The sequence below is a fragment of the Cyprinodon variegatus genome, unplaced genomic scaffold (genome assembly GCF_000732505.1).
Source record: "Cyprinodon variegatus isolate N-32 unplaced genomic scaffold, C_variegatus-1.0 Scaffold147, whole genome shotgun sequence".
Taxonomy (NCBI): domain Eukaryota; kingdom Metazoa; phylum Chordata; class Actinopteri; order Cyprinodontiformes; family Cyprinodontidae; genus Cyprinodon; species Cyprinodon variegatus.
In genome coordinates, this window is record NW_015150600.1 from 918,480 (window position 1) to 931,317 (window position 12,838).

General features: G+C 37.8%; 1 protein-coding gene across 1 annotated transcript in view; it reads left to right on the plus strand.

Annotated features, from left to right (window-relative positions):
- Positions 1-12,838, plus strand: part of hsd17b4 (hydroxysteroid (17-beta) dehydrogenase 4) — a 32,896-nt gene that overhangs the window by 8,288 nt on the left and 11,770 nt on the right. The window contains exons 9-15 of the mRNA XM_015377178.1: positions 335-426; positions 542-566; positions 710-838; positions 3,135-3,247; positions 11,755-11,867; positions 12,098-12,221; positions 12,423-12,474. Of these exons, the coding sequence (XP_015232664.1) occupies positions 335-426; positions 542-566; positions 710-838; positions 3,135-3,247; positions 11,755-11,867; positions 12,098-12,221; positions 12,423-12,474 (648 nt within the window). The remainder of the gene's footprint in view (positions 1-334; positions 427-541; positions 567-709; positions 839-3,134; positions 3,248-11,754; positions 11,868-12,097; positions 12,222-12,422; positions 12,475-12,838) is intronic.

The window sequence follows — 12,838 nt, forward strand, 5'->3', positions numbered from 1 at the left end:
CCATCCATCCATCCATCCATCCATCCATCCATCCATCCATCCATCCATCCATCCATCCATCCGTTTATTCTTTCTTCCATCTGGTCACACATCAGTTCGTTCCCCTTCCATTATCTCTGCTCATCTGTCCCCCTGTCTTCCCATCTGTCTGTGCCGCTCTTCCGTCTTTCCACCTATTTGTCCATCATTCTTCCTTTCTTTCATCTTTTCATCCCTCACCTGTTTGTCCTAATATCATTCCATCTCCCTGTCTGTGGTTTGTACAGGTTCTACTTGTAGATGAATTATTGGATAACAAGCTGCTCCATGTTTAATGTGTATTTTGTGTTCTTAGACCTTGTGGCATCTCTGAAGCCAGAGTATGTTGCACCTTTGGTGCTCTGGCTGTGTCATGAACAATGCCAAGAGAACGGAGGACTGTTTGAGGTAAAATATTTTCACTCCAATATAAAAGCCTTTATAAGATGCCTTTTTTTTTTTTGCTTCGTCTTCTTTTATCTCAGTGTGTGACTGTTCATCTTAATGTTTCATCTTCATGCAGGCCGGTGCAGGGTGGATTGGTAAATGTGAGTATTGTAGTTCGCCTGAGGTGATGTCGACATGTGTTTGTAATATTCATTAGCTGCAGGCGCCTTTGTAATGTATGCATGGGATTTTCACCAGGCACTGACCCCCTTTTTTCCTCGTTTTATGTGTATCCATTTGGCAGTACGCTGGGAGCGCACTCAGGGCGGGATTGTGAGACAGAAAAACAAACCCATGACCCCTGAGGGGGTCCGGGACCAGTGGGACGCTATCTGTGATTTTAAAAACGCCACCAAGCCGGCTAATGTACAAGGTCAGTAATAACTGAGGCCAATTTTTTACTCTATTTACAATCTGCAATCATTTTGTCTGTACAAATATGAGGCTAAACTATTTTAAATTTCAACTAAATTTGACAATTACTTTAAATGTCCTTTTGAATCATAAGTCATTCTGAATTTAAATGCTGCGAATTTGAGTGGACACTAAATGAAGTCCACGGCACTTCTTTTCTGAAGTGGCATCCGTTTTTATTTTTATTTTATTCAGTGCACCTGCTACCTTTCAAAAATAAAGAAGCAGTGTTTATAGAAGGTGGAGAGAACGAGTCAAGGTGGAAACAACGTTGAACCTGAGCAGGTGCAATTTTCTGGGAAAGTGTGTTGCAAACGAAGAGGGTTGTCGAATCCTGATTGTTATTTCTCTGCGCCTCCTCCTCCCTGCTCTCTGCGTCCTCAGATGTTAAGTTGAACGGGGAGGGAGGCTCTGTTGAAGTGAACCGAACGGGGGTGGCGTTCCCCCAGGATGTGAGTGGGTCTCATTAGCATGGCTTTGTTGTTGCTCCTCATTTGTAGCTTAATAGGAAGACTTGTTGCTGCCTGTTCGGTAACCACTCGCCACTGATTGATTCTAATGAGCAGCTTTAAATCGTCCCTCAGATTCTGCTTCTTGATTTCTCTCGTCCTTCCGCTTGTGTTGTCTCAGTACGCATAGACATTGAAATCTCTTCCCAGAGGAAATGCTTTTACACTCTGCTTTTAGTGATGAAAACAAGAGGTTTTATGAACCTTTTTTCAAGCTGCATCTATACTGTCTTTCATTGAACTGTTGCCTCAGCATTTACATAAAACTATACATTTCCAAGAGTTTAAATCCTTTAATCATTTATATTTGGCCGCCCACTCCTGCAGAAAAAAAGAAGTTACCGATTTAGGATTTTTTTTATTTCACAATGATTAAGTGTTCACTATATTAAAGCTGCTTTGAAATCAGTATGGAGATGGATCTCCAGCATTTAAGTTTTAAATTATACTTTATTCTTGTTCTTGAAGTTAATTAATCTCATTAATCAATATTGCTCCAGCCAAAATGTTGCAATAAAAGTTGCACATTTTTCACATCCACCAATGAATCTCCTACAGTCTCTTTAGGGATTTCGTGATCTGTCTGTAGTGGTTTTCTCATCATAACACAGACAGTGAAATATGTTTGATCAAAATGTGATTTTCATTTAATTCTTTCTGAATATTATTATTATCATCTTATTTAAAAAAAAAAAACAACTAGTGAAATGTAATTTCTTTACAGAAATCTGAGGTTGATAAAGGTACAAACTTTGGGTAAAAATACCCACCAGTTTAAACTTCACTACACTACTTAGGAAGCAAGTTAAAAAAAAACGTGTCAGGGCGTGCAGGTGGCGCCGTGGTTAGCGCGCACAACCCATGTATGGATGCCTTAAGGCCAAAATGTGCTTCTGACGCATAGCCTCTGCAACGTCAAATCTGTCTCTGTGCAAAAAAATCCTGACTGCACATCAGACAGTCACAAACCCGCACAGACCTCAAGTGGAAGTGCGCAGACAAAAAGCGGCTGTGCTTGGTCCTTGGTATGCCTTTTCGGCTGTCTGCGTGGTCGTCCTCCTCGATTCAGTGCCGGGGCGCGCCATATTTAAAAAACCGAGGAACAATGGACAACTATGACAAAAGGTTAATCGAGGAGGTTCGGAAAAATCTCAGAATTATATATAATTATATAAATACATATATCGTTTTTGATGTCTCGCAACTCTAGATCCATTTCCGTGACCGTGATATCTTGCAGACGCGCCAAAGCGCTAGGGGGAGCCTAGCACTTTGGCTTTGGAAACTGCTGTGCATCCCTTGAAATTCCAGACAGACATTGCAGAAGCATACCAGCAAAACTGGTTTGCGACCAGACCCAAGCGACATTTGATGTGTGGGTTGCAGAAGTATAATCTGCCCTTCAGTCCTCGACGCCGGCGACCCGGGTTTGAATCCGGCCTGTGGTCCTTTCCCACATGTCTCTTCCTCTCTCTCATACCCTCTTTCCTGTCAGCCTACTGTCGAAAAAAAACAGCCACTAGTGCAGTAAAAACTCCCAAAAACATCTAAAAAAACAAAAACAATAAGGAGGAAAAAAAAAGAAAATGTGTGAAATGTATTCTTAGATTGATGCAGAAAAAGGCCAGTTTCTTTGTCCTGTTTATAAAATATAACTCCTACCATCATAGTATCATTACTAAATTTTTCCAGTATTTAGAAGAGTCTTAGATCTATGTCCTTATTTTGCTTCGTTCCTGTCTGCAGAGTCTTTGCATTCTGTTGTGAGCGTTCTGTCTCAAGTGGAGTCTGATGGAGAAGTCGGTGCAAATCCAACAGCAGCTGCAACCTCCAGCATTTCAGGGTCGGGAATTAATCCTGTGAGTAAAGTAACAATTTCTGCTCCTTTTCCTTTGAATCAAATTTTAACATTTTAATTCAAAATGTATCACAGTAATTTTAAATAAAATGTATTACATCACAAAAACGTTTAGGGATTTTTTTTTTGGCCGTTGAGATTTGCACCATGACTGACCAAAGAGTTTCTTTGTTTCCAGTTCAGTCGATTATAATTCGACATTCTGAATAAACAGAGCTTCCTCAGTTGTGTCGTGTTCGAGGTGGCTTTACACACATCACTAAAACGTCAAGCGAAAAACTTGGTTTCATATAAGGTGCTGGAATAAAGCAAATACGTAGTATGTGTTTGTGTGGAAAGCCAATTTTGAAATAAATGTTTTTTCAGGCTTAAATGATGAAGTTAAAAGTGAGACCTGGATCTACTGATGCTTTAATGACAGACTTCCTAGAAGATCTATAGCAGATCCTTCCTCCCAGTTGCTGTTTGCCCTTTTTAACCATCAATACCTTCCTGCTGTCTTTGCTGGGTCTGTGGAATTCCTGTAAATATTCTAACGGTGTTATTTAAGCATAAATTTACTTGTTGCACAATTTTTAAGATTGCTATATCGGGTTGCACACTAAAGTTTTTAAGTGTTTTTTTTTAATAACTGTAGAATATTCACATCTTGATGTTGTAAATTTTCCATTGCTGTACAATTTCTTGTTTTAATTTTAAATGTTTTTTTTTTACTCTTGTAAGTATCTGCATGTTGTGCTCAGTTTATTGCTGATGCACCTGAATTTCACCACCGTGCAACAAGCCTGGGATATTTCTTCTTCATCGAATCGTTTTCTGGTGTAGTAATATTATGAGGCTCCAGGAAAAAATGAGGTCAGCTGATCTCCTTAATATTCTGCATTAAGTTTTTCCATCAAAAAAGGTAATCTTTTGTGGTTCTTTAGGCCCAAACTGTAAATTAGTGCATCTGGAAACCTAAAAGCCTTACTGAATGTTTCAAACCCAAGCAAAACCTTGCAGATTAAATTCTCATCATAAATGCAGGACTTAAATCAATAGATGAATAGCACATGGTGAAGAACAGATGTTGGTTTGGATAAACTTATCAGAAGAAGGAGCTGAAAAGGCGATTGTAGCCTCAGTCAAAGGTAGAGGTGTTCGTATCTGATCCAGACATTCAGTCAGATTTCTGTTAACAATGAGAGATTATTTGCATTCTGGCAGTGAATCCATGCAACAGGAAATTGATTTCAGGATAGTGCTGATCTGGTTTACATGTTGACAGTCATAGATCGGTGATCGGTTTCCTTCTTTTTTTTTGTTTTTGTTTGTGAATACCAAGAATGGATATGTTATATAAGAGAAAAGCTATATAGCAATGAATTTCTAGTTTTCCAAGCTAGGTTTAAAAAAAAAAGAAAATGATCCACAAAAAAAGGCTTTACCAAAATAGAGAAAAATGTCAAAGGTGATTGAGAAAGAAAGTTTGAAGCAACCTTTTTTACTTTTAGAAACAAACTAAAGATATCAGAGTTCCCAAGGTGTGCTTTAAAGAATCAACCCTAATTGGAGGAATCTAACAATCATGTGTTTTGTTCAGAAGTAAAATAAATAAATAAATAAAAAATAGAAGCATGAATCAGACACAGAGTTGATCTTCAGAAGGAAAAACCTGCCAACTGCGTGAGCATTTTTATGATTAACTCTTTCCTTTGACTCTACAATCAGCAATAGTAAGATTAGACGTGGAAAAAAAAAATATATTTCTCTTTTATTCATCATATCAATCAAAATATTAATTTTAGTCTGTAAATTTATTAACAATGATTTTTGTGTTTAGTAAAAATCAAGTAAAGTTTAGGGGATGATACTTTGGTTCACAGATGGAGATAATCTATTAAATCCGTCATGTTCTGTTGGATTGATCTTCGTCTGTTAAAGAACCTGCCGTCCCTTTTTTTTTCCAGTTTAGTTTTTTAATTCCTGAAAATAAAAAAAAACATTGTGGAGTCAGATATAAAATAAAATTGCAAGTTTATCTCCTCCAGGAAAAGTCTGATCAGTGCATCTCTAGTTCTTGCTCTTATGAAAGCAGATTCAGTTCTCGATCTCTCTCCTGGCTGGTGTTAAAAAGCAAACATGCATTCAAAAGGTACACATAGGATAAGGTAAAGACTTAAGTCTGAAACACAAGTGTCTTCTGGTATCTCTGCTTGCTTTATTTTTCTTATGTTGGATGTACTTACAAGGAGGCTTTAAGGCTTCCCCCCTCTGGCCCGTAGGTGTGACGACAAAAGCCATGACTTTTGAAAGTAGACAGCTGTAAACTCTCTGGCTCTTTCGAACACCAAATCTCATAATTCTGCAATAACCCCACACAGTATAAAGTCAGGGATGATAATACCCTCTTGAGCAAAGGGCTTAATGCAGGAATGCTCATATCCCCTGCAAATCTGAGAAGTTGAGTCGGCGCACAGCAGAGTATCTGCCTTCAGTAGATGTTTGTTCACTGATCCTCAGACGCCAAGCCAGTGACAGCTCACTCATTGCAGTTACTTAGATTAAACATTAGCATCACAAGTGAAATCTTACCATGAGAAATTATTTGAGCCTCAACGTTCTCCTTTAGGCTTTTAGCATGCAATAGTCAATTCACATTTGGACCTAAAATAACAACATTAACCTCATCCTAACATTTTTAGTCTAACATGGTTGAGTAATTTGAGAAACTGTTGTTGCATTGATTTAGAAGCTGCAGGGTCAAAAGCTTTACTTTCATCTCACTATAAAGACAGAAGAAAGACACTGGAACGTTAGCAGAGGGGGAAAAATAAAAAAAGCAAAAACACATTAATGGAAAGATTTCATGGAATCATTCCTGAAATGAATCCTTCTCTCATTTCCATCCTCCTCGCTGTGTTTATTCTGCCTGCTTGGGATTTGGAAGAGAGTCACACTGTAGCCTCTAGACAAACGTCCTCATTGTGTCTTCATTAGGGTGTGTGGGTCTGTGTGTATGTGTGTGCCACTTCACTTGTTGTATTTGTATTCTTGTCCTTATGTGCAGCGCATTGCTCAAGTCAAGCCAAGCCGTGGTGCCGCTGTGCTTGTATTTATCTCACGACATGCACCACTCTAAGTGCACAACTGTCTGCTGGAGCTAAATGGTTGCATGTGTTTGGTTTAATCGCTGGGAGGCGAACGTAAAGGCAGTAAGGAGGTTACAGAGTTTCAGAGAGGCTGCGTGATGATTACCGGCTGTAGTTTCCCATGCAAATAACTGTGTTGTATTATTCAGAGTTTGTTTCTGCGCTGCTTTCACATCACGGCATGTTGAATATCACAGATGCTTTTCTGTTTAACGCTGCTATGCAATCCAGATGCAACACACTCCATCTACTAAAGCAGTCCATTAAAACTGAAGAAAGTAGAAACAAACAGGAGTTAAAATGTGTTTTTTCCCCCCTATCATTGTGGTCAGGCTGTTATATTTTACAGCTCGATGATAAAGGGGCTCAATTTTAGCATTGAAATTTTGTAACATATTAAATTATATAAATTGGCAGTCCTGTGTTTTTATTTTAAGGATATCAGAGAAAAAAATGGGCAATACTCTAGATGTTTTTTTTTTTATGTAAAAAAATTGTAAAAAGTAATTATTTCTTTCCCTTTCAAAGTATTTATTGCTTTCACTTTCTAATTATTCATAATTATGTGTTGGTTCTACTTCACAAAATGCAGTAAAACACCTTTGATTTTTATAATATGCGAACAGTTTTACTCATTAATAAGGACCTGTATTAACACTAGTTAAATATTAGTGGATTTATAAATTGTTAGCTATGGAATGCAGCTATAAAGAGAGTTGGATATATAAAGACCTGTATGCAATAGTTATTGGTTGTCATGTCTTCTGAGGTAAACATGCTATGTAGTGAATATCACAGTATTTGTAGTTTTTAATAAATTATTGAGCCTTTAAAATGTTTTCCCAGCCTTAAATTAATTTTGATTACATATTAGACCCCCCTCCTGATATTGTCAAGAGGCTGTGGCATTAATCTCTGTGTGAACACATGAAAGCATATAAAATGAAACCAAAAAGGAGTGTGGGAGCAGTTCTGAAAGCACACCATTCCCCACATCTGCATGTTAATGCAGTTTTAATTAAAAGTGGGCCTCCAGAGGCCAGGCTTTATGGTGATTTCTGACCAACTGAGAGGTGATATTATGCAGAGTGAATCGCAGCCCTCCGCCAAGCAGGATTGTTTTAAGCCGAGGCTCCGCGGTCATTAATATGACAGATCAGCTGCTGCAGTAGAACAGTGACTGTTATGTCACCACAGAGGTGTGATAATTGGATATATTTTCCCACATTTAATAACTCTGATTGATATGAATGAGCCGCTCCAAACCACCATTCCTCTCCAGCTCTGTTTGACTCATTCACTCTCTGTGGTGAAATATAACTATAGTTTAGGTTTTAGCACACTCTGTGGTCTAGCACTATCATAATAGATGCAGCCGTTGTGCTTAGCTGCACATAAAAAATACTGTAACTACATCTCCCAGCATGCCCTGCAGCTTTTACACCTCAGGTGATGCATGGCTGGTGAAAGCTCTGCCAGGTGTCTAGCTTTTCTAATTAATACAAGGTTTCTTCCTTTTAAAAAGAGGTTTTCCTCTCCGCTGTCTCCAAGCATGCTTGGTGTGATGGATTACCTTCAAGTCAACGAGTCGATGCAATCAGCTGGTTTTCCTTAGACGGAAAACCTTGAATCAACTTGACTGTAAGATCTGGTTGAATTGTTTCTGGAAAGTGCCTGGAGATGACATGTGTTGTGAATTGGCGCTTTATAAATAAACTGAATTGAAGTGAATAAACTGGTGTCCTGCTATAATTTTGCCTCTCATTCCAGATTCACCCAAAGCTGTGTTTATTTCTTATCTCCTTTAGCGGTGAAATTAAGCTGAATCTTGATTAATTGTTTAATTATCTAAGAACGGCTGCTATCCTGGTTAATTAAATGTACTGATTACTTTTTTTTTCTTTCCTCTTATGGTAGATTTTGTGTGTTCTCATTCAGCAGCCCTGAACAGAATAAGTGCTTATAAAGTGGAAATGATTGTTTTTAATACATTTGACATGATCATAGATAAAGTGGTTGTGTCTGTGGTAGTTTTAGACGTACGAGTGATCTACTGTTTGTAAAGGCTTTAAACAACCCTTTGAAGCTAACGGCTTTGATAATAGAGATATTTATTGTGGTTTGGTTAATGATTAATAATTGCAGCTCTATCTTAAGATTATTATTGACATTTACTATTGGGTAAACAAACCCCAGGTCCACAGCTGGTAAATTTAGTTAATAATTGTTCATTTATCAAAATTGTTGATTAGAATATAAGGCTAGCAACCCTTCATCACAATATCTATTATACATAAAGTATATCTTTAATATTTTGATAATTTTTTAGAGTAACACTTTTTTTTTAAAATAATTTCCAATGATTTTAAATAAATATTCTTAATCAAATTAGAACGATTGCAGAACATGGTAAGGATATGTCAATATGTCATTGTTTTTGTTTTGAGTTCACAGTTTTAACTTAAACTTTAATGATGTATTTAGATTTTATTGTATAATTTATGGTATTGTAACTGTGCTACATGATGCATATAGTTTTATGGCTGCTGCTTCAGCCAGGTAAAAAGATTTTAGTTTCAAATTTAACTTTCCAGTTAAATAAAGATTTAAAAAATAAAAAGAATAAAATTCAGTTTGAGAGGTTTTGTGCAACTCCTTCCTTGCATTCAAGGAATAATCATAAAGTATAAATTGGTAAATTAGCATAGTGCCTTACAGATGGTTTTAATCATTATCCTTAATGAGTATTTCTATTTTTGTTTTTGACTCGATAAATGAATAAAGAGTCATGATTGTACAATAGAATAAAACTTAAAAATTGTTTTCAGGTTTTTATTGGATAAAGAAATTGTATAGGTGTGGCATTCATTTGTAATCAACCCCTTTTTACACTGATACCCCTAAATCCATTGCAAACACTGACCTTCCAATTTATCTAATTGATAGAGATTCCTGTATGGATCCCAACAGTGAAGGCCGTAGATGATGGTTTGGCCCTTTTACTTTAGCTATCTTTAAAAAATGACAAAAGGATTCCAAAGATCGCTTAACTGTAGCTTCATAGCTGCTGTGAATACTTTTGCAAGGCATTTTATGTTTGTTAAAAAAGTAGGAAGGCCTTTGAAATCAGACTGAGTTTAAAGACAAATGAGAGTCCATTTATTATTAGGATGGTCTGCTAAGAATAGATGGAACTATATCTGCTTTCCTCTGGAGCTGGAGTGGGAAATTCATGACCACTTTGAGTCTTCAGTTAAAGCAAGGTCAGCCAGAGGTGCTAAAAATGAAGGCTGACGACAGATTGAGAGTATTTCCAGTACAGCGGATCACCTCGACTTATCGATCCCTCAGAAGGCTTTTGTTACTTAGAATCGTTAACAGTTAATTACTGTTCAGCTCAGGAGTTTCTGCCCATTTTCATGTCTCCCGTTGGCTCCCAGTGCAAACACAAATCGAATTTTGCTCAATCCTCACCCTCCTCTGTCTGCTTGTTGTATAATTGTGCTGATCCAGCCCCAGAGCTCAGCCCTGAACCGCAGATTTTTTCCTTGCTTTGAGAGACCACCCTCAAGTCCTCAGTCTAAGGAGCGCTGAATGAATTGGGCTCCTTTCATTACATTTTTCTTGCTGGTTGTACTGCTTTGTTTCCTTTTCAAGGCAAACAGCCTATCTTGTTTTTGCTTTTGCAATGCTAACATATTTAAGAAACTTTGAATGCTTTTGTTTATATTTTACTTTACTCTCTTATTTATGAATATCCTCTGTCCTTTGTCGTGTCTTACAACATATGCATAATGTTTACTTCATGTAAAGCCCGTTGTCCTCTGGGCTCATCAGAACGTTTTTCTGATATTTTTATTAGCTTATCAGCGTATTTAACAGTATTTTGTGGCACAATGGAGCTCTTCCTCTCTTTCACTTATCCCCAGTTTCCTTATGATGTAAGCTTAATAGAAAAACAGAAATAATTTTATTAAATACTGGAAATAATGTTTTAATTAGAAGGAATATTTGACGACTCTTATGCTTTATTTATCCAATCATCCATCCGTCTTCTCCATCCTATTCATTCAGGGTCGCGGTGGGGCTGGTGCCGCCGGCAGTTTTTGGGCAGGAGGCGGGATAAATCCTGGCCAGTCGAAGTGCTTTATTTATTATATAATAATTAAGGAACGCATAGAAATAAAAAAGTATAAAATCATTGCCTTGCAAAATATTCATACCCCCTTAGTTCTGTGCATTTTGTTTCTTTACCGCTGCAGAATTCAAAGTGTTTTGTTTGGTTTTTATGTGATTGTTTATGAAAGTGAAAATACACATCTGAAAAGTGTGGCCTGCATTTTTATTTTGCTCTGTTTTTGTTGACTGTAGAAATATATATATATTTTTTCAATTATTCTTTACAAAATAATTCAGACTCAGTCGGATTTTATGGAGATAGTATTTTTAACCTTTCCAGAGATTAATTGGAGCCGAGCTTGGACTTCAACTATAGATCTTTAGAATTATTTTCCTGCTGAAAATCCCAGTCTCAAGACTTTTTTTTTTAAGATCCCTCCATCTTTTCATTAATCCTGGCCAGCTTTTTTGATTCCTGAAGAGACTCGGTCCCATTGCATCCCCCTTCCACCACCAAGTTTTTCTGTATATTCACAGGAATGTATGATGTCAGTTTTCCACCCCTCATATTTCCTTAATTGTGTCTAAAAGCACCTTATTCTTCATGTTTGCTTGATCCCCTTCTGGAGCTTTTGGCCTTCTTTTAACAATGATGGATTTCTTCTTGCATTCTTCCTGTAACGATTGTTCCAGAGTCTTCATGACAGCCTCTCTGATTAAAGCAAGCCTTTCCTTGCTATCAGATTATGTCTTGGTAGTCTCAATGTTGAGGCCATAATTCCTGCATGATGCTGCTTGTCTCCTGATGTTCCCTAAAGAACCTTTAAAGAACAGCTTGGTTTGTGCCAAGCCCAAATTACACACAGTTCAACACTGTTATGGAATATGGTAGCATAGCATCTATATCTGATTTCATTTAGGGGTAAAATAATAAAGGCAGCTCACCACACTTTTTTATACACATTATTTGTATAAATGAAAAAGTAATGCTGTGCATTTTTTCACTTCTACTCTAAATTTATTCACTCCCTTTGCTTCATCTATCTCATAAAATGTAAACCAAATAGTTGATAAATCTTTGATAAATGACAATGTGAAGAACTTCCAACAGCTGCTGGCGATTTTCTCCAGGGATTCAATTTTGTTTTGCTTTTTGTTTTGTTTTATATCCACCCTCAAAACTTAATTTTGTCTTCCTCAGTGTACAGAAAAACATTAATTTCCTGCCACCTCTCCCTTTATTTCCTTTGTTCTTCAGGCCGAAGCTGTTGGACAAAAGCTCCCAACAAGCTCGTTCAGCTTCACCCCCACCCAGTGCATTCTCTACGCGCTCGGAGTCGGCATGTCCACCAAGGACCCAGACAGTCTGCGGTGTGTCTTTGCCTATTTTTTCTTTTCCTCCCCAGTCTGTTAGTGCCTGTAGCTTCCCCAGCGCATATCAACAAGGCAACTTGTGTGAATTCAAATGGAAATAAATGATAATAGCTGCCTCACTCATTGCTTTTTGTAGAGCAAATGCTGCAGCCTTGTGCTGCCATCTGTGCAGTTATTTCGATCTTCTTTCTTTGGACTGTTCACTAACACTTTACATTTTAATGCAGGTTTCTGTACGAAGGGCATCAAGACTTCAGCTGCCTCCCAACATTCGGGGTCATCCCCTCCCAGGCAGCCACCATGGGCGGCGGCCTCAGCTCAGTCCCTGGACTCAACATCGACTTTACACAGGTCAGAAAACATCCCTAGTTCTCCCCAGAATATAGATCTTTTGCAAAACAGCTTTGCTGTTTGTAAATATGTTGATGCATATTGGTTTCCATATGTGATATTTCACACAATCTTGTGGAACTAAGAACAGGAAATAGTACACCGCTCATGCTAATGAGACTTTCTGGTGAATATATTTCACGGCTGTTGTCTCTCTGTCAGGTTTTACATGGAGAGCAGTATCTGGAGCTCTACAAACCTCTACCAACTTCAGGTATTTACTCCCCATATACATCACAGTTGTACCAAGCATTTTGTTCCCTAACCTTTCCTTGTTAATCATGTGCACCTGTTTGTAGAAAAAGGTTGGTGTAGATTTTTACAGCTGAGAAACAAACCTCTGCTGACGGGCCAAGAGGAGAGAAGCAGTAGACCATATTATCTTTTTTAGGTAGCTGTACAACACAAAAACCTTAACAAAGCAGTGGAAGAAGTTGGTCTGACCCAATAAATCCCATTTTCCTTTACTGAGTTTGTATTTCTGGAAGGAAGATAGAAGGCAGGACAGTATCAGCGTGATGATTTGGTCTTTGCTTTGCAGGGAAATTGGGCCATTTGTGAGGAAGTCAAATTGACAT